The following is a 22,538-nucleotide window of genomic DNA, read 5'->3' as shown; positions in this document are numbered from 1 at the left end:
ATGCATTTCCTAAAGGCCATAAACAGTTTTTTAAAGGAAAATGCAGGAAGGTAAGTAAAAACAAAAAGGCACTAGTCTGCTCTTTATGCACACACATGGTATCCATACTGTTAATGTATGCAGACACTACTGAGCTGAAGTTTTGGAATTGAGCCTTTTGTCAGAATTTGTTCATAAACAACCTGCCCAGCAGAGAGAAAGAGGCACATAATGCATGACCTTTAATCCATCACATATTTTCTAGTTTATCTTTGTTGTAATATCAAAGATTCAATGTAATTCTAAGTTCCAAATATGACCTTTCATTTCTCATCAGAGAGGAAAAGCATACAATATCAGAAAGGCTGAGGAAAAAAAAAAAAAAAGCTTCTAGTAACAGATGGGTAGAAAAAAAAAAGGTGAGTGAGTAAAGAACATAAAGTACCAGCTATAGACTTCACTGAAGGTTTGGATGGACCAGTCTGTTAGCAGACAACTTCAAGAATTTTATACATACTTGTACTCCTTATTATTGCAGTCAGATCCATACAAAAGGAAAACTGAGCAAAAGTTAATTATTTTTTCAGTAGATTATAGGACCAGAAGTACAAGATTAGTTGTCAAAAGGAAAAGTACAAATGGCATCCAAAATAAGACATGTTAATATTGCTAAAAAAAAGTGGCAAAAGAACAAAAATCATTCTGTTTTTCCCATGTAAGTACACTCTACAACACAGCACATCACAGTTCCAGAAGCCTTAGGTCCCTGATTAGAATTTTGAATATATTTAGTCATGTGTGTTGGACAAATTACATATTAATAATACTCCTACTTTCCAGTAATAAGTTTTGGAGTAGACAATTATTAGTCATATATACCATGTACATAAAATTTATATTTAGTAAGACACAGCATGTTAATTCTGTAATAGTAAGAAAAATACCAAATATCACCCTTTGATTTAACCGTTGTTTTTAACTTTAACTGTTTTACTAATAGTATGATTTTAAAATTTCAGCTATCTACAGCTGTATTCTGGAAAAGGATGTCTAAAAAGAAATGGTCTTTGTATTTCTAATATCAGAAACGGAAGAAGTATAGATACTGCATCAATGTGAAGGACTGGACAGAGCAATATGCAGTCTGAAGCTCAAGTGTCAGAAATCTGGAAGTCTAACAGAAAAATGACTGAGGACTACAGACATGACTGTTGGTGTGTGTCTAAACACCTTCCCCCCCGCCTCCGTCCCATGAACGTATGTACATCTCTCTATATATTTTTTTCCTTGTAAGAGAAAAATATAAATGCTTGCTACAGACAAATGCTTCAGTTCTCAACATTACAGACTGTAATGTGTGCTGCATCCATTACTGGCTTCAGTGTCCTTTCAGGAATTGTCTTGCCTAGCTGTTTTCTGGAGCATTGTCCAAGGCAAGTTCTGGAAGGTGTATTAAATCAGAGTATTACAAAATAAAAATACTCATGACATTATTTTTGATCATAAGTTTTTCTTTGTCTGGATTTTCTTATACCTGACAATATAGAAGGGAAATGAGAACTTATTTTTTCTCTGTCCTCTGTCAGCTTAGAGCTTGCTTATGTGACAGAAATAAAAACTTCTGTGCAGTTACCATTGTATGGTGACTACAATCCGGCAGACTTAAGCTTAATAGTGCATTGTTTTTTGTTACCAACTCAGTAATTTCTGTCTCTATTTCTCCTTCTTGGAAATGAAGAACAGATTTTCATCTCTAAGGTACCCTGAGATGAGTTTAAAAACTGTAAAAATATTGAAGATGCAAAGTTTTGTGGAATGTAAGTGCTGCCTTTAACATTTAATTTTAAAATAATACCCATGGCCACACAATCAATGCGTGGAAGTAGTTACTCTCTGCGGTCTTACACATGTATTGTACAATTTTCATATTTTACAAGTACAAGTGTATTACACACAAATGTACAAGTGCAAAATATGAAAATATCTTAATGCAAAATTGTAATGATCTAATGACTTCAGAATTTCTATAGCACACAATAATTTCTAGATTAGTTCTACACAATGAAAGTTCTAACAAATATCTTAGTGCTCTTCTTCCTTATCTTAGAGACACAAGAGTGTCTTTCCTACCTCTTTTTGTTTCTCACTCATGACAAAACTCTAAATAACTCCCTATATCTTTATAAATGTAGTCAATCGTCCATGTAGATAATTTTTCAGGCTTATCTTTCTGCTTAGCACTGCTTATGTTTTGTCTATGCTGGCTTTAGTCTATACGCAGAAATGACAATGAAAGAGGTCTATTTTCTACAAAAAAAACTATATAATGATACCAGTGCATGCCATCAATAAAAAGTTACACAGTGAAGAAGAGGGGTACAACTGATCCCATTTTTAGGGTACACACATCAGTAGCTCACTGTTACACTTTGTTTTTTCAGTAGAAGAATGAATGGAGTTTGTTTAATATAGGGCTACCTAATCCTATCTAAACATTTCACAGAAGCAATGCATAAATCTATTAATTCCTCTAGAAAATATTGTGGGGTAGAAATCTGTAACTGCTGCCACTCAGATTCTTCTTGTTCAAAGAGATTAAATGAATACATACAGAGGCTGATATTTTTATTTTTCAGATGTTGTGAAAGGGAATGAAATGACTTTCTAGAGCTGATTCATTTTTTTTTACCAGCTTGAGTATTTTTGGAGAAGGGGGTTGGGGGAGAGAATGTCAGATCTTATTAACTGACTATTATTCATGAATGGGCTGATTATATCAGCTAGAGATCTTTCAATATGATAAATACAACATTAATGGATCAAAAATAAGAAAAAACACAAAGAAAACAGATATATGAAGCAGCAAATGTAAAATAAGCCATTGTTTGGGGAGTTAAATCCTTTATAGGAGAGTATATATTTAGTCAGTCATAAAATACAGCTACAAAAGTTTTAACAAGTTTTTTAAACAACTGTTTAATATTAGAGAACAGCCATTTCCATTCCATTCTGTTAGTGCCCTTATAGCACTTTTTGAGATGAATAGACTCAAGCTGAGGGCTGTCACAGAGATATTTCTTGACCTGGGGGATATACAATTGGATATTGCAATATCTCTCAAGAGACCGCTGTTCTGTGTCTGCTTTTGTTAACAGCAACTCAATGTCTTCTTATCCACTTTGAAAAAAAATAGCATTGTTTCTATTAGAAAAGCAACAAATTTTAAAAAGTCATTGTAGTTAGGGTTGTAGAATTTAATTAGCATTATTGATGAACAGTTAATCAACAGAAATATTGTTCTTTATTCTTCTGTGTCATAAATGACAGAGCATACATTTGGGAAAAAGGGAGGAAGCCAGCAATATTTTCTTTTTCTATGGCAAGAAAATTTCAGGTACCACTGTCGTGAAGCACCATACTAATAAATATAAGAACGCAGAAGAAAACTAGAATTATAAAAGAGAAAATAACTTAATAATGTTTGGCTATTAGACCCAATAAGTTCATTTCCCTTCATGACAGTGAGAAATTTGCCATCTGCTCCCTTAATCATAAGTTTACTTTCTCTTTCTTTATCACAACCTCCCTTACCACTAAACCTTCGTAAGAGACCTTTTTATTAACTTTCTAAGGCTTCTAACTTGGCCTTTCTTGGCTTCTTGTTTCTTATTTTCCTCAAAATGCTTTCAGCTTCTCTATTTTTCTTTCTCCCACACTTGTCTCCATGCTTCCTTATGCTGCCTACTATGTACTGGAATATAATGAATATCTTGGAAATGCCATCATGTGAATTTTTTCTTCCTTGTTCTTTTGTTTCTTATCTTTTGTAGAAATTCTCTGTAATTAAAAGGTATATGCTTCAAAAATATTTTTGATAATGGTGAGTCTTATTTTATTTCTCTTTAATTTGCCAAAACTATACAATTTTCAATCTTTGAGATGGAAAGGTCACTAAGAATAACACAATGAAAACTCACTAAAGTAGAAATAGGACATATTTTTCCACTCATACATTTATATCCCCTTTCTAACAGATCATAAAGATTAAGTTTAAAAATTTAAATCTTCCTGTGCTTCTGGGAACAATATAAAGAAACATAAAGTTCAGTTACTAGTATATTATGGAATGCAATGCATATTTTGAATAAACAGTATTTCTGTTAAAATATACAGTGTTTTGTACACCTATGAAAGACAAAGAGAGACAATGAGGACATCATCATCCAGTTCACAGATTGCATACAGACAGCACTGATGGCACCATCCAGATGTAAATCAACCTTTTAATAGATGTGTTTATTCTTAGTAGGGAAGTGTACCATTGCCCTGGTGACAAAAGATACAGAGAAGGCAGAATTACTGAATGCCTTCTTTGCTTCAGTCTTCACTGCAAAGGGGCAGCTCTCAAGAATCCCAGAGCCTGGAGCCAAGGGAGAAAGTCTGGAGAAAGATTTTCCTTTGGTCAGGGAGGATAGGATTAGAGATCTTTAGGGCAAACTTGGTATTCACAAATCCATGGGCCCTGGTGGGATGCACCTACGGGGAATGAGGCAGCCGATGGATGTTGTTGCCAGGCCACTATCCTTCCTCTTTGAAAGGTCCTGGAGAACTGGAGAGGTGCCTGAGGACTGGAAGAAAGCCAGTGTCACTCCAGTCTTCAAGAAGGGCAAGAAGGAGAACCCAGACAACTATAGGCCGGTCAGCCTCACCTCCATCCCTGGAAAGGGGAGGGAACAGCTCATTCTGGTTGACATCTCCAGACATATGGAGGAGAAGAAGGTGATCAGGAGTAGCCAGCATGGATTCACCAAGGGGAAATCCTGCTTAACCAACCTGATAGTCTTCTCTGATGGAACGACTGTCTGGGTAGATGAGGGGAGAGCAGTGGACGTTGTGTACCTTGACTTCAGCAAGGCTTTTGACACTGTCTCCCATAACAGCCTCCTGGATAAGCTCAGGAAGTGTGGGTTAGACGAGTGGGCAGCGAGGTGGATTGAGAACCGGCTGAAAGGTAGAGCTCAGAGGGCTGTACTCAGCAGTGCAGAGTCTAGTTGGAGGCCTGCAGCTAGTGGAATTCCCCAAGACTCAGGACTGGGTCCCACACTGTTCAACTTCATCAATGACCTGGATGAGGGGACAGAGTGCCTCCTCAGCAAGTTTGCTGATGATACCATGCTGGGAGGAGTGGCTGATCCACCTGAGGGCTGTGCTGCCATTCAGAGAGACCTGGACAGGCTGGAGAGCTGGGTGGAGAGGAACCTCCTGAGGTTCAACAAGGGCAAGCGCAGAGTCCTGCACCTAGGGAGGAATAACCCCAGGCACCAGTACAAGCTGAGGGGCTGACCTTCTGCAGAGCAGCTCTGCAAAGAAGGACCTGTGAGTGCTGGTGGATTAACATGCTGTAGGTGACCTTGCTTGAGCAGGGAGGTTGGACTAGATGATCTTCAGAGGTCCCTTCCAAACGTAACCATTCTGGAATTCTGTGATACTAAAGCCATGAACAACTCATCTTCTCCCTTTCTAGGATTATTTTGAATATTTCAGGTTACTATTGTTATTACTCCTGTCAGAACTCTACCTGTAGTTAATATGTCCATGAAGAATATCTAGTTTTTTATGAACCACTTTAGTATAATACAGGTGTTTCAAATGACAGTTTTTACGAAGTTAAATGCAATTAGTAAAAGAAAAAATCCACTGAGAGAATTTAAACTGAGGCTCATAAATGTCAGCAAGAAATCCTTCAGAAAATGTCAGTAGATGCTTAAAAATCTTCAAACCTACAATTAAAGCATTTATCTGCATAAAAGAGTCTTAAGTACAAATGTAGAACAAATATAAGACTGGATAATTTCATACATATCAATATCAGTTAGGAACTGGAAGTTGCAGAATAATGATAACGGAACTTAACAAGTAAAAGTAGAAATCTATGACAAAAGATGGAGATGTAAAGTATAGCAAAAGATAAATAGAGCCTATCAGTTCTTTGGTTGGGGACACTATCCATTTATGGCCCATTTTTTTGAGTGTTTCTTTTCTGAGAAGGCACAGGTCAGAGACTCCTTTTAAATTATTTGCTTAATTCCAGACAATGAATAACAGTCCAAACAATGAATAATTTTCAGGCTGCAAGTCTGATGGCCAGCATGGAGGGTTGTTCTTTGCTGAAAGGACTGGCTAAGCATTTGTTGGTATTGACTGTGTCCTAGGTCTCCGAATAGTACATTTTTTCTTAGCCTAGGCCTCAGCTTCCATCTGTTGGCTTCCTAAACTAAGGCTGGGACTGATCAGCATCCTTCTATTGTACTCCCATGTCTCACTATAATCTCATTTTTTTTTGCTGAAACATACACAAAATTCTAGCAACCATCTCCATAAAATAACATCTGAATGTCACAAAGACATATGATTTATTCAACATACTATGTAGTATATTTTAAAAAGCTAAGCTAAATGGGCCTTTCTCATTGTACTGGACTTAAACAGTATGTAGTTACATGTTGGGTCATGTTAATTGTAATGCTGCAGAATGAAAAAGCAAGGAATGGCCTTGTAATTCTTATTTCTACCTCTTGCAAATACTTTAGAATTAATTTTTTCTTTTTATAAAATAAGACTCTCATAGCTCATGCCAGTGTTAAAATTGTTATCTTCTTCTGCTAAGTCCATATGCTTTTGAGTAATATATACATAATATAATAAATTATTTTTTAAATCAATTTAATTATTTTAATTTAAAAAAATGAAAAAAAAATAGTTTTATAAAGGCTTCCATGAGAAAATGAAAAACACAATCAAACCTTCTTTAATAGCAAATGGTCATACCTTGATATTTTCACTGAGGAACTCCCTTTATTAGAAAAAGAACAGAATGTACCAACATTCTCAAAACTGCAGAAGAATTAATTACTAGGAATACTGAAGATAGGTCCAGCACATAATTGTGAAGGAGAAATATATTTAGCAGTTCACAAATAACAGGGCAAAATTAATGCTTGTGTGTGGATCAGCTACAAGTACGAGGAAAAACTCTCAGGAGTATCCCTAGTGTTGTTCCTTGCTTTTGCAAAGTAGGCTGTCAGATATATGGCGAGTCCTGGGGAGCCACTTCCACGGCCTACGCTTCTGAAACAGCTCTGACCATCAGTGGCCTCAGCCCACTCCTCAGGGGAAGGTGGGCTGATGTCTCGTGGATGTAGCTGCACACAGAAACTTTAGCATAAAGACTTTGCAAGAGGGATAAGATGCTGAACATATTAACCTCTATTTCCCTAAAATGTTGAGTTCATCTACCAACCATATTCAAGCTGTCTTATACTTTTTTCTATAAGAATGATCACAGCATCTTCTGTAAGTGGTAGACTGCTGTATGTCATTTTTAGAGCTGATGGGATTGATTTGTTTAGAAAGAATGCTATGCCAGTAAAAAGAATTTTAGAGAATATTAGATTAAAAAAAAAAAAAAAAAAAAAAAAAAAAACCAAAAAAACCCTTCCCAGTTGTACAAATGAATTGTTAAGTTGGAGTAAGAAATTAAGAACAAATATTTTAAACTACATATCACAAAGAATCTTTTAGGTAAGCTGTGCAGCAGGTTCATGTGAAAAGTTCTACAGCTCCCTTATCAGGCACCTTTGAAGTTAAAGCAAAAGAAATCATCACTGCAAATCCTACATCAGCAGTGATTGCACAGCAGCTGCATGAAGGACTGAGTGATTTCTTAAATATTTCCCATCTGTAATCTCAATGACTCACTATTTTTGCAGTCACAGCACACAGCAGTGTTTTCCTAAAGCCTTTTCCTAGAGTAAAAACTTTCATATATAAACTTCTACTTCATAATAAAGGATGCCAGAAAGGTTTAAAAGAAAGTACAGTCTTATTTCATGGTACAGTAAACTTTATAACAGAACCTACCAATAAGGAAGAATTTGATTTACAATTTTTCTTGTGAGAGTTTACTCTTAACCATAACTACTCTTCCTTTGATTCAATGTATTAGGCTGAACAAAAATTGATTCTTAGTTGAATCCATCAAGCCAAGCATCTCTACTGACAGGATCTTCTGCTTGGGTCTCAGTCTTCTTCAGCAATCATGTTAATCATGCAGTAATCCCACCGATAAAATAAATATTTATGTATTCAGGTAGGTGTAGTAAGGATAATATGCCATTGAGGCATAAATGGGAATGGAAAAAAAGCTATGTAATAGATTTAAGGTTTTCCAAACACAAAAACATAAGAATATCCTATTGATCAGTCCAATGGCACATCCAGCCAGAACTCTGTCTGACAGTAGCAAAAAGAAAGGCTATTTTGAGCGCCCATATGAATCCAGCCACTTCCAACTGTCTGTTCTCTACACAAACTCCAAGTGTCAAGAGGTGTTATATTACAATTATCAGAGGATCCTTCAGTATCTACTTACCGCCTTGCTGTTTGTGAATTTGTCTAATGCTTTATCAGACCTTCTAATTAAGAATATCTAGCCATATAACTTTCTGGTAAAAAAACTTAGAAAACTCCTATCATCTGTTAAAAAAAGTTCTCTCTTATATGTCTTCATCCAGTGTCCAACATCTTCACCGAGTGCCCTCTTGCTTCTTGCATACTGGATTTGGTGAACCATTCTGCATTCAGCTTAGCCACTGCTTTCGTGATTTTTAAGCCTTACCTCTCTCCCTCATCCTTTTCTTCTACAAACTTAAAGAGTTCCTGCTTTTTCATAAGGCAGCTGCTCCCTTTCCTCGATCATTTTTGTTGCCTTTCTCAATAGCTTCTATAACTTCTAGATTAATGTTTCCTTAACTATGGGTCAGATAACTTAAACTATGACTCCTCACTTATTACTCAAGCTGTGCTTCTCCAGTTTTTTATTTCAAGACAAGTTTCCAGATGACAAATTACTGTTGTAATTAATTTTTTAAATATATCTCTGCAGTGATTATTTTTCATTTTCTTTTTTCCCTTGTTAAAATTCAGTATAAGATGTGAAGCCATTTCCTAGTAGAAGGCTAAATTAACACATGGAGAAAAATTAAACATTTGAGAAGTTCTTTTGAATATTCATACAAATTCTGGCTTTTGAAAAACATTGGATATAAACAAACTCTTACATTGCATTCAGTTACAAAGTTCATTGATAAAAAGCCACACTAATGACTAGTGAAGAATATCGAAAACTTTTGGATGTGGCCCAAATGCTTGCAGTCTCGAAAACTGTGCTGTAGGCACAAGTAATTCAGTTCAAATTCAGCATAAAGTATTGTATTTACAAAGTAGACATAAAATGAGGCAAAGATTCCTTGTTTAGTCATAGAATTATAGCATAATTCTATGGAATTGAATGGACCTCTCAGGGCCATATACATCACTCACTGAAAGCAAAATCAACTAGATCAGGTTGCTCAGAGAAGTGTCTAGTCAAGGTTTGAATATCTGTCTCTAAGGAGAGAGATTCCGCAAGCTTTGTGGACAATCTGTTTTAAACACCTCCAAAGTGCAATATTTTCCCTAATATCTAATCAGAGTTTTCTTGTTTTCCAGCTTATGTCCACTGCAACTTGCCCTACCACCATTTCCACCTCTGAGAAGAGTCTGACTCCATCTTCTCTGTATCCTTTCAAGAGGTAGTTGTAAAATCTTCCCTTAGCCTTTTTTTTTTAATACTTAGCAGTATATTGACTGCTTCTCCCAGTTTTGTATCATCTGTGGATTTCCTGATACCATAATCTATCATTGTCCAGGTCATTAATGTCTTCATCAATGCCCATTTTGGCCTCAATATCAACTCCTGAGGAATGCCACTAGTCATTGCTAATTAGCCTTTGTACCACAGATCACATATCCTTCAAGTATGGTGGTCCAGCCAATTTGGCATGATGATCCAGCCCTCCCTACTGTTTACTTTTCCAGCGTATATATCTAGTTTGACTACAGCATTACTCTAGGAGGTTATGTTATAAGTCTTGCTAAACTCAGTTTCTTACATTGGTGTCTTACCTTGATGTTAGCCAACTGCCTCAGCACCTCTGAATGTATCTCTTCAGGTCCCACAGACTTGCATATATCCACTTTGCTATCTACCTTCTTCCAACATATATAACGTTCCAAGACTCTGCCTCTAGGCAGAAGGACCTGGGAGGCACCTGAAGATAAAACTTTTCAGTAAACATCAGCAAAGAAACCATTGAATACCTCTGTCTTTTCCATATCTTTTGTCACTACATGTACAGCATCATTTGGCGATAGGCCCATGTTTTCCTCAGTCTTCTTTTTGCTACAAGTATACTCAAAGAAAACCTTTCTGTTCTCCATATTTCTTGGTAGTTTCAGCCTTCAGCTTTCCTAACTCCACCTATGCATGTTTGGGCAACATCTTTATATTCCTCTCAGGTAGTTCATCCCTGCTTCCACATTTCAGTACTTTCCTTTTGCATTTGAACTCAGTCAGGATTTCCCTGCTCAAACATGCTGGCCTTCTACCATATCCGGTCAACTTTCCGCATCTTGTAATAGACCATTTCTGCATTTCCCGAAGGTTGCCCTGGGCTCCTTTGCCCTCCAGGGCAATCTCTGATGGGATCCTGCTAAGGAGATTTCTTCACAAAGCCAGATCTCCAGAAGTTCAGGGTTGCAATTCTGCTGTTTGTTACTATCCATTGGACTTTAAACTCCACCTCACAGTCACTGTGGCTAAAGCTGCCATTTATTTTCATGTCTGTGAACAGTTCTTCCTTGTTTATGAGCCAGAAGTCAAGGAAATCATCATCCCTTCTCAGTTGGTCAACCACTTGCACTAAGAAATTGTCATCAACACTCCAGAAATCTCCTGGATTGTCTGTGCCCAGTCCTGATACATCTCCAGCAGATACTGCAATGGCTGAGTACAAGGGCCTGTGACCATGAGACTGCTAAAAGGCTTCACTGACTTCATCTTGATCAGGTGGTCTGTGGCAGATACTTACCACAACATCACTGTAATTGTTAGAGAAGTACTGTGAGAAAAACCTTGCAAATAGTTAACAAGACTCAAGGACAAGGGGGAGAGAAAAACAGTACTGCAAAGGATAACCAGCTCTGGCTAAATAACCTTGATGAAACCACAACGCTTTGAAGATTGCGAGGGGTAAGTAAGACAAAAACAGCAGAATAACCCAGAAGTGACCTTAGGTTCATTAAGGCTTATTAACATATTAAATTTCACACCCCTAAATGAATAATGAGATGGAAATGACATGATAATGATGTTACCGCCTCTTCTTCGCTTCCTATGCTAATTAACAAGAATGTGAAAGCGCAAGCGCAGAGTGATTACGTGAGGCAATGAAATTGTAACCAATAGAAAGATTTATATAAAATACTCCCTGAAAAGTGTGTATAAATCAAGAATGAGAGGGGGAGAAGGTGTGCTAGCTTTGTGGATTTACCACCTGGCACCCATCTCTGCGCAGAAATGAAATAAACAAATATCTCGACCCTGTGTGTCTATTGGTTGCTTGCACACCGCGTAACAGAACCCAGGTTTTGGGACAACATAATGACCCATCTTCTGACCTTTACCCATAAGCTTGACTGGCTCATCTTCTGCTCCAAAGCAAAGCTCAGTACATCTGAGCCACTCCCTTGAGGGGCTTAGAGTGAAATCTTTCCTCCTCACCTTCTCAGTTTGTCTTTCCTAAAGAGCCACGAAGCACTCCATCTGTGTGGGTTATCCCACCATGTCACTCTAAAGCCCTTGAGGTCATTGCTGTACAACTGTACATAGACTTCTATTTCCTCCTGTTTGTACTGTATGCTCCTTGCATTTGTGCATAAACATTTGAGGACTCCCCATTATGCTGCTTTCACAAGTGTAAGAGGCTCTCCCACCATTCTGTTCCCTAGATAATTCCTCTTTGTTCCATGTGCCTTCTCTTCAGATTATGGCAGTCCTCCCATGGTGAATATAGTTAAAAGCTTTTTTCCCTCTGTTAGTAAGCCCATCAACAAATAATGCTCTTATCCCACTTTGTCAAATGGGCCACATCTCTCACCAACAGTCTTTGTTCTTCAAAAAGTGTCCTGTGATCTTAAAAGCCAAAGCTCTATCTGCAGCACCAGTCATGTAGCCAGATGTTACTCTGCATGATGTGTCCAAACCTGCCTGAGACTGCCTTTCACTGAAAAGGACTGAGGAGAACACCACCTGCCCCACCCCAGGCTACAGAGCTCTGTAGCCACACTTTGGTTTGTTCTGTAGCTCCCTTTACTACAGAGCTCTGTAGCCACACTTTGGTTTGTTCCAGGTCTCCCTTAGTAGTACTGTGGGTTCCCATTCTGAAGGGCAACAAGTTTGAAGGCCAGATGAACCTTGGCAGCCTCTCTAAAGCATCCAAGATCAAAGCCCCTCAAAGCATTCAGACCTTCCAGACATCAAGGCTAGGAGGCAGATAAGTTCCTCCATAGCCAGTAGAAGGGAATCTCTGCTATTATGCATTACTTCTGCTTGGTATGGACACTTGATTCAGGCTCAGCTGGCTCCAAAGCTGCCTCTGACTGATCTGTTTCATCCTCACCTACTCTCAGGATACTATGCCTGCGGTGTAGTTGCAGATATGCAGGCAAAGAAGGAATTTCCTTTTGTTGATAGAGTCATAGGTTTTCAGCATCCCTTATCTTGGCAGTCTCCCTCCGCTGCTTCTTTGAGCAAACTCTCTAGATATCCTTCCTTCCTTTCATCACATGGCTCAGGCTCTTGCCTCTGCAGGGGTCTGTAGAGACCCTGCTGATCTCCTAGATCATCCTCCTTGATGGTGTGGAGTCCACTCATTTCCTTTGCAGGTGATGCCACCATCATCCCCAGCCCCAGGAAGAGGCACCAGGTACTTCCTGCAGCCTGCATGGCAACATCCTCCCTCAGGAATTCTGCTAGGTCAAGTCTTCGAATGTGTCCAGAGTAGTTTCTCTCTCTGATATGGGAGACCTTGCCCTGTGTCACATCAACATCATTAACGCATGACTCAGTTTAAGGATAGCTTTTAGGCCTCTGCTGCTGATGATTATTAAGCTTCCATTTTCTGCACACTAGGGACTGTGTTTCTGTCTACCAGATTTACATCTGCTCCCCAACCACCAGCTGAGTAGGTGTTTGACACTCCTTGATTAGCAGTCAGTTGAAGAGTGTATGTGTAGGTGCTCCCTAAAAAGGAAACAGCTGACAGAAGCAAAAGCCTCCAGAAGCTGCAGACCCACAGCAGCAGCCCATCAGACGCTCCTCAGAAAGGAAGATCTCAGAATACTTATCCTGCAGTTCCCTGGAGAAGCCTGGAAACTTCTGTTATAACTGCTAGGTCTCTGTTACTGTTCTGTTTTCTGTCCTCACAGTCCTTATGATACATGATTATGACATATTATTTGTTTTCTTTTACTTAGCTAATCCCTTGCTTTCTTCTTTCAAATTCGATATGTGCATGCATGACCTCATAACTTCTTAGATCAGCTACTGTCTAAATCATTTATTTTCATTCTGTATTTTGCAGATTAATTCTCCACAAAGACTACATCTAAGAAGCATTCAAAGTTATTAATAGAAAATAGTTATAATCTGAGTACTTATATGTGTATTTCCTACATCAACAATCATTTCATGCATATGATCTCATTGTTTCAGTTCTGTAAACAGGCAGATGTTTTCATACTCATTGCTGTGTTTGTGATCGCACACAACAAAACACCCTCTAACAAAATGAGGTGTGACATTTTGTTTATCTACCATGGAAAGAGTAATGAAATATAGTCAAAGCCTTTGCATTTTAAAAGTAAAAATAACCTGAAGCATTAACATGTAAGAGCTTGATAATAATCAAATAACCACAGTAGTAAGATAAACTGTTGATAAAACTGAAATATTCTACATCCTGATAGGCTACTGCGGAACTCTGAGATTTTTATGAGGTTTGTATCTGTGTGTTCCTGTGTGTTCCATATTACATGCCCGCGCACACACACAAACTTCTATACATACTAATATCCTTATATATTGGTGTATGTGTTCATGCTATTTTTACGCAAATACACTGTGACTTAGTGGCATATGTCAATACCTTTTCAAGCTGTTTATACACTAGAATATAAATAGCTTGTATGTATTGTTAAATATCTTACGTAAAAACATATGTAATTTTTTACAGGAACATAGTAATTTTAACCATTTGCTTTTTCTACACATTATAAACAAATACTTCTGTCCAAATATAAGCTTAATCCATTTTCCATTGGAAAGTATATATTGCTAACTTGACACGAGAGAACAAGATTTAATGTAACGCAAGTGACCTAAAAGGATGAAAAAACGGCAAATTAAAAAGTACTGTCATCTCATCATGTTTTAGCTCATATTTTCCAATCAGATGATGACTGATCAGCCCACAATAAGGTAGAAAGAAAAATGTCAACGATTAGTCATATTATACAAATATCATATATTTAAATTATATTAAAAGATATTACGTTCCAATGTTTAGAAGTTGGCCTACAGCACAGTTCAGCTCTGTACAGAAAAAAGAAAAAAATACATGGAAGCATGTAAGTTTGTATATTTATAAGATGCTGTATCTATGCCATATGAAGACAAAAAGGTAAGTGGATCTGATATTATTAATGACTGATTCAATTATTAATATTTTCTCTAAAGTTCTTCTCTGAAAGCAACCCTATGTCTACGGTGTAAATTCTCTCTTTTTTTTTCTTCAATGTATCATAAAAAATTTAAAAAATCATTTTTGCAAGTGTAAAAGAAGGAAACAAAATTATTCTACCTTTATGTAAAGTAATGAGAAAATTCACTTTTGTAAAGATTTGCAAAATTCCTCAAAGATTCTAGTGTGAATACTTCTGGCAGTTTTGTTTGATTTATACAACTCTTTATTCATCAGTTTGCAAGGCAGGTCTTCTGGGACCCAAGCTGTGTTGTACAAACAAATCCTGATTACGTTGTCCACATAACTACTATCTAGTACACTTAAAGACTAACTACCAGCTCAGTCCTTTTCTCTTTTTTTATGCAAAACAAATCTATCTACCCACATACAAACAAATGCAAAACTATTTATATTTCTTTCATTAATACCACATAACATTTTTCACCTAACTTCTTACCTGGCAAACAGCTACAGTAAAATTCACCAATCAAATCTTGGCAATGGCCTCCATTTTTGCAGGGCTTGAAGGCACATTCATCAATGTCCGTGGAACAGTTTTTGTCTGACATAAAAGAAAATGAAACATTAGAACTATAAATCATGTTAGATTTGGGAAAGCAGAAAAGCTACTTCACAGTACAAGTGACAACTACATAATTTAACTTTTCCAGGTTGGAAATACTATTTTATTTATGCTTGACAGACTTTAAACTAGAGATTTTCATAGATTATAGCTGATAGTTAACAAATTAAATATTCCAAAGAGATAAATATAAACTGTATTTACAGATATATTGGGTATTCCTAGCATTACTTCCCAACACCATAATTACTATATTATATGCCACATTTTAAAAACTATTTTAGATATTCAATAACCTAGTAACAATTACAAGATAAATAGTTGTCAAAGTGACTTATATGCTTAGATGAACAAAACCACTTCTTACATGTCATGTTTGAGAAAACTCAAAAATTCAATGAACTGTCTATTTTTCCCCTTTTAAAGAAGTTTAAATAAGCTGAAATTCAAATTAATAACAAATCCAAAACAATAAAAATAAAGCAGAATATATAAAGAGAACATTTTGAAGACAACATAATACATGACTTATGAAAACAATGAATCCATCAGATATACCAAAGAAAATTCACAGCCCGTTATCCCTCTCTTCTGCACTGCATTAATTTATAGCTATAAATTATACTATTATCTTTCTGTTTGAAAATTGATCCAAACTCAAGCAACAACTATACAGGTAAAGAGCTATAGTGAATAAGAGAAGCTGCTCCACTGAGGGGATAGGAAAGCTACAGGTATCATCGATATGAGCAAGTAAAATGTAAGTTGGGATTCTATCCAAAAAGTGATGGAAAGATCCTCGAATCACTCAAATTGGATAGTAGATAGGTAATGCGTCCCACGATTCTCAATCTGAGGAGCTATTGAAAAATTTAATCCACTGACTAGTATCATATGCTACAAGCTCTATAGGAATTATTTATGCACTTAGGAACAACTTAAGATGGCAAAGGACTAAGCCATTGTGGGGGTTGGAATTAAAGGATCAGGTAGTGTTTCTGGGGTTCTCCTTGGAAGATCAGAACTCAGACAATGGAAGATTCATTCCAAAGATAAATGCATGGTTGGCAGATGATGTCACCAGATGGTTTTGTCTTCTGTAACCATCAGGTAATGTTCTCTGAGCTAACAGGTAGAAATGGAATCTACATTTGAAAAAAAAAAAAAAAAAAAGAAAGAAAGAAAAAAAAGAAAAAATGAAGTGCAGGAAAGGAAGTAATGTAAAAGAAGAAGATTGAAAAAAATAAACTTTTTGTCTAAAGTAATTTTTTAGAAAAGACTTTAAGGAGAAGCTCATAGAAGTCCATAGATAAAGAAAATGATCAAATCTAGATAGAGATTTAAAAAGTATGCAGGATATGTTGCACACTCATAGAGAAATTAACATGAGCAACATGCTGTTTAATGGTTCTCTACAAATCACAAATTTGGCAAAAGTAATTGGATGAAAACTTAGATATTTTTATAAATTAAAAAAAATAGTAGAATTATTAAGAATACAAGACTTGGGGTGATAGGGAATTTTAACAATCCAAACATTCAACATAATCATGTGAACATAAAATCAGAGCAGCAAAGGCATTGAATAAGATCTAACTATAACGGGATGTGTAGGGTAAGAACAAAACACACTGTAAGTACTTCAACATTAAAAGTATGATTGCTATTCAGTGGAGAAGGATGACTACTGACAATGCTAATCATGCCAAATTGTTCAATCCTTCTTTTGCTTCAGCCTTCACTAAAACGGTCAAGTGCAAGCATATAGTTATCGTATTTAATACTTATGAAAAAAAGGCAAGACTTCAATGCTGAAAAGAGAAGACAAGTGGGAGAATTTTCAAATGACTTAGATGTTCAGATTGGTTGGCCTGATGAACTTCACCCTTGGGTACCTAGAAAGTTGACTGATAAAAGCTCAGTAGTTTTCTTTGTGAAATTGTGAAAAATAAGTAATGTGCCTGAATCGATGCAGTCTGCCTTCAAAAAGGAACAAAGGAAGGAGGAATGAAATTATACATTCGTGTAATTTCAGTTTGTGCAGAAAAGACTGGAAAAATTTATGAAACTATTTGCTTGTAAGAATTTATAAATAATAAAAAAAAAGAATTTGTCAAGAACATGCTGTATATAAGCAACCCAATTTCTGTATGGAGAGTGGACAACAGAGTAAGCTTACTGATGGCACCACAAAAAGGTACATTGGTGGACAGGATTAGAAATCTTGATGAATTTTGACAAATTGGGGGTAGAGTTTTAAATAACAAATTTATAGTTTGAGTGAGAACAGTAAGAACAAGGTAAAATTTCATAATAAGGGCAATCACAAGTTAAGCGGGAATGAACAATATTTTTTTTTCCAAATCAAACACCATACTGATATATAAAATGGAACATAGCCAGTTGCATAAAGTAGTGGTTAATATAATAAAACACAGACTAGATTGCTTGAGGAAAATAAGGAATAGCTTTGAACATCTTTAGGAAAAGATGAGACAAACATGTTAGGAATGACGCAGCATAGTATATATTTTCTGTTGGGAAAGGGATGGACTAGATGATCTTTAGTGCTTTCTTCTAGTGCTATGGTTATATGACCTACAGGGCACAAGCAGTGTTTATAATGCTGAAAAAGATCCAAGGGCATTTATGTTCTTGTAGTGAATTGGGTCGTCTGGAAATGTGCTATGCCTCATAATAGTATAAAGTGGAAAAAGTGTTCCAAATCTGTGGTTATGTACGGAGGGATCAGGTGTCGTCCATATCAAAAAGTCTAGGAAATTCTAAATAGGACATGAAAGGTTTTCAGTTGCTTGGTGTGGGCTAACCAAGCTCTCGCTCTGGAACCCTTCTGTGCCACAGTAAAACACTTCTCTAAAGTAGTCAGATAAAACAGAGGTGAATGCAGACATACAGTTGCCAAGAGAAGCAGAGAACATACTTGTTTACTGTGAGTCATAACCAAAGTATCAGGATTAGCAGGGAAACACAAACATATTCTTCATGTACATCCTAAAGGTACAGAGTTGCGATTATAGAGGGATAGATGGGAAGTCCTACTGTTATGAAGAGAGCAGTACGGCACTCTCAGCACCTCTAGCCTATATTCACCCACCCCAAGTTTTGTTACTCAGCTGAAAAAATCATAATGAGACAAAAGGGCTACTTCATACTTCCCTGAGTCTCTTACAGTGTAGGCAAATCTGTAAAGGTCTTACTCTATTATTTCAACACTGGATTTTAAACAGATTCTGCATTTCCACTCTCAATTCCTTTCCTGTATCTCCCTGGTACAGGAGAGCAAGCATAGGCAGTAATTCAGATCTGATAACTTCTGTTTAGTTAAGCAGTATGTTTTTCAATATACTGAAAGTCACTTCTGGTCACTTGTAGCAGTCAGATACAAGCAAGAAAAAAAGATGTGCATGCTACAGCTACTGAACTCTAGCTGAGTTGTATATGAGGAAACAATAAAGTGATTTGGAATGGACTGCTAAGGATTAACTCAGCAAATGAGCTACAGTGTGATGCTGTGACAAAAGCAATCCTCAGATGTATTAAAAATTAAGAAAGAATACGTGTAAGGGTCATTTTATCTCTGTATGAAACAAGTTAGTTTCATACAGTTCTAAGCCTTGTATATTTAAAAATAAGTGGAAGGATGCGGAAAAAGCTACACAATTTATTCAATGACTGAAGAAAGCATGCTGTCGGCAAAGGCTTAAAGAGCTCCATCTGTTTCATTTAGAACAAACAAAACCAAAAAAGGGACTTGATTAGATTATATACAATGAGAAAATACTTGGCTAGTAACTGGCTTTTCCATTTTGTGGAGAAAAGATAATGAGACTCAATAGCTCGAAGTTGAAGACAAAAATTCAAATATAATATTTAACTTAAACTTTTAAATCTCTTGATGATTACTACCATAAAAATGGTAGTGACATTCTGGCTTCTCTTCATGTATTCAGATCAGGACTGAATACTTTTGGATTCAGTGTGTGCTTTAATCACAACTAAGTAATTAGGTTCAGTACAAGGTGGTTAATGGGCAACATTAACCTCCTTATGGTATACAGATATAATATAGGCTGTGCAACCAGTAATCTACAGGTTGTTAGAAGACTTCCAGAAAAAAATACACTCATCCTGTAGCTTCATGTGGATAGTCTTCTCTCCAGGGAAAAATTCAAGAGAGAACTTCAAACTAGACACAACTCTCTGGCAGCAGCAGCCCACCGCAAGAGAGCTGAGCCTTGAAGCATCTGCGTCACTGTGTGAAATGTGTATGTTCCACCCTCAGCCAGGACATGTGTGCTGGGGAGTCCCAGGAAGACTACCTGTCAGGCAGACAGCACTCCTTGCAGCAGATCTCCAGGGTAAGTGAAGTCCGGCTGCGGGGTGATGTCCCCATCACCACCATTGTAGCCCTGCAGCCTAGTATGTAGGGCATTGCCATTGCTCATATCCGGCCACAAGTTCTGTGTCAAGCTAACCACAGCGGCCTCGGGAGTTGTCTCAGCCCACTTCGAGTTTTGTTTTAGCTTGTTGATCCGTAACAACAATTGCCTAAAGGCCGGAGGAGAAAGAAATCCTCTATGTCAGTATCACACACCTCCTGCAACAGAAGAGGAAGAGCCTCCATCCTTAGCTTCCCTTTCTGTCAGAAGAAGAACTCAGGAAGGTGAGTCACTGTAGCTCCTCATTCTTTCTCCTTGGGGAAGACTGGTGCCATCAGCCTTAGGACCTTTAGGACCAATTCATAGGAGCTTCGAGTACTAGCATCGCTGTAACTGGGCTGATAAAAGCTGGGTTTTTTGATTATGCAGTTAAAACTTATGATTACACTAACAATAAATTTATATATGTTTTCTTCTTTTTCAGTCTTTACTGCTAAGGGCAGCTCATAAAGAACGCCAGAGCTGACAGAGAAAGTCTGGAGAAAGGAAGACTTTCTTTTGGTTGAGGAGGATAGGATTAGAGATCTCCTGGACAGGTTAGACATCCACAAATCCATGGGCCCAGATGAGATGCACCAACAAGTACTGAGGGAGCTGGTGGATATTGTTGCCAGGCCACTATCCTTCCACTTTGAAAGGTCCTGGAGAACTGGAGAGGTGCCTGAGGACTGGAAGAAAGCCAGTGTCACTCCAGTCTTAAAGAAGGGCAAGAAGGAGAACCCAGACAACTATAGGCCAGTCAGCCTCACCTCCATCTCTAGAAAGGTGATGGAACAGCTCATTCTGGATGTCATCTCCAGACATATGGAGGAGAAGAAGGTGATCAGGAGTAGCCAGCATGGATTCACCAAGGGGAAATCCTGCTTAACCAACCTGATAGCCTTCTCTGATGGTATGACTGTCTGGGTAGATGAGGGGAGAGCACTGGATGTTGTGTACCTTGACTACAGCAAGGCTTTTGACACTGTCTCCCATAACAGCCTCCTGGATAAGCTCAGGAAGTGTGGGTTAGACGAGTGGGCAGTGAGGTGTATTGAGAACCAGCTGAAAGGTAGAGCTCAGAGGGCTGTACTCAGCAGTGCAGAGTCTAGTTGGAGGCCTGCAGCTAGTGGAATTCCCCAAGACTCAGGACTGGGTCCCACACTGTTCAACTTCTTCATCAGTGACCTGGATGAGGGGACAGAGTGCCTCCTCAGCAAGTTTGCTGATGATACCATGCTGGGAGGAGTGGCTGATCCACCTGAGGGCTGTGCTGCCATTCAGAGAGACCTGGACAGGCTGGAGAGCTGGGTGGAGAGGAACCTCCTGAGGTTCAACAAGGGCAAGTGCCGAGTCCTGCACCTAGGGAGGAATAACCCTAGGCACCAGTACAAGCTGGGGGCTGACCTTCTGGAGAGCAGCTCTGCAGAGAAGGACCTGGGAGTGCTGGTGGATGACAAGATGACCTTGAGCCAGCAACGTGCCCTTGTGGCCAAGAAAGCCAACAGTATCCTGGGGTGCATTAGGAAGAGTGTTGCCAGCAGGTGGAGGGAGGTGATCCTGCCCCTTTACTCAGCCCTGGGGAGGCCTCATCTCGAGTCCTGTATCCAGTTCTGGGCTCCCCAGTCCAAGAGAGACATGGAGCTACTGGAGAGAGTCCAGCGTAGGGCTACAAAGATGATCAGAGGGCTGGAGCACCTGCCCTATGAGGAACGGCTGCAAGAGCTGGGCCTCTTCGGCCTGGGGAAGAGAAGACTGAGGGGGGATCTTATCAATGTGTACAAGTACCTGAAGGGAGGGTGTCAAGGGGACGGGGACAAACTCTTTTCAGTTGTCCCTTGTGTGACAGGACAAGAGGCAATGGGCAGAAATTGAAGCACAGGAAGTTCCGCCTGACTGTGAGGGGGAATTTCTTCCCTGTGAGAGTGACAGAGCACTGGCACAGGTTGCCCAGAGAGGTTGTCGAGTCTCCTTCTCTGGAGATCTTCAAGGCCTGCCTGGATGCAACCCTGTCTACCATGCTTTAGGTGACCCTGCTGAGCAGGTAGGTTGGACTAGATGATCTCCAGAGGTCCCTTCCAACCTTACTGATTCTATGAAAAAGATTCTAATGGCATCATTACAGCTACCCATATTTCCCCAGAAGAAAAAATATGGCCTAGCTTGCCAGAATGGCTGCACCAACAGATCTAGCGATGCTTTTTAGCCTTACAATATAAGCAGTGGGACCTTGACTGAGCTGTGTTGAAAGAAGTAGAGAAATATGTGTTTTTACAGGCCTCCACATATGAATCTGGCTAGGAGGTTAGATGTTCGCATAATAATTTGTATTTGCATAACCATGACTAGCAGGTTTCAGGAAAGGAAGAATAGAAGAGGCAAAAATGAACTGATTTCACACTGAAACATACTCTTCCCTACCCCTCTCCCCCCCCCCCCAAAAAAAAGAGAAAAACATCCTGACAAAAAAAAAAAGGCTGAAATGTAAAGAAGAAAAAAAGTTAAATACTTGGATGTGTTCCTGAAGACAGCACCTAATACGACTACCAGTTAGCATAGTCGCTCTACAGTTGATAGTATCACATCTTTTCTGGTACAACACTGCCAAAGAGGCAGCAGAGAAATTGTTTCACTTGTAAAAAGCACAGCCCAGTGTATACTGGGAAACATCATTTAGTATCAGAACCTCTGGTACAATCTCACTGGTTTAGTTGGCATTGAAAAGACAGTATTGAATATCAGAGTTTGTCCAAGACAGAATTATTATTTTTTTCATAAGAGGAGCTGTTTGCTTGAATAAATCCAGAAGAAGCTGTTCTTTTGTAAGATGCCCCTGTTGTTTCCCAAATTCAG

General features: G+C 38.3%; 1 protein-coding gene across 1 annotated transcript in view; it reads right to left on the bottom strand.

The window, feature by feature from the left end:
* Positions 1-22,538, bottom strand: part of EYS (eyes shut homolog) — an 872,934-nt gene that overhangs the window by 620,455 nt on the left and 229,941 nt on the right. Inside the window, exon 15 of the mRNA XM_062573097.1 lies at positions 15,121-15,225. Coding sequence (XP_062429081.1) covers positions 15,121-15,225 — 105 coding nt within the window. The remainder of the gene's footprint in view (positions 1-15,120; positions 15,226-22,538) is intronic.

The sequence above is a fragment of the Rhea pennata genome, chromosome 3 (genome assembly GCF_028389875.1).
Source record: "Rhea pennata isolate bPtePen1 chromosome 3, bPtePen1.pri, whole genome shotgun sequence".
NCBI lineage: Eukaryota > Metazoa > Chordata > Aves > Rheiformes > Rheidae > Rhea > Rhea pennata.
The sequence above is the reverse complement of the archived record's forward strand: the minus strand, read 5'-3'. Positions and strand labels throughout refer to the sequence as shown.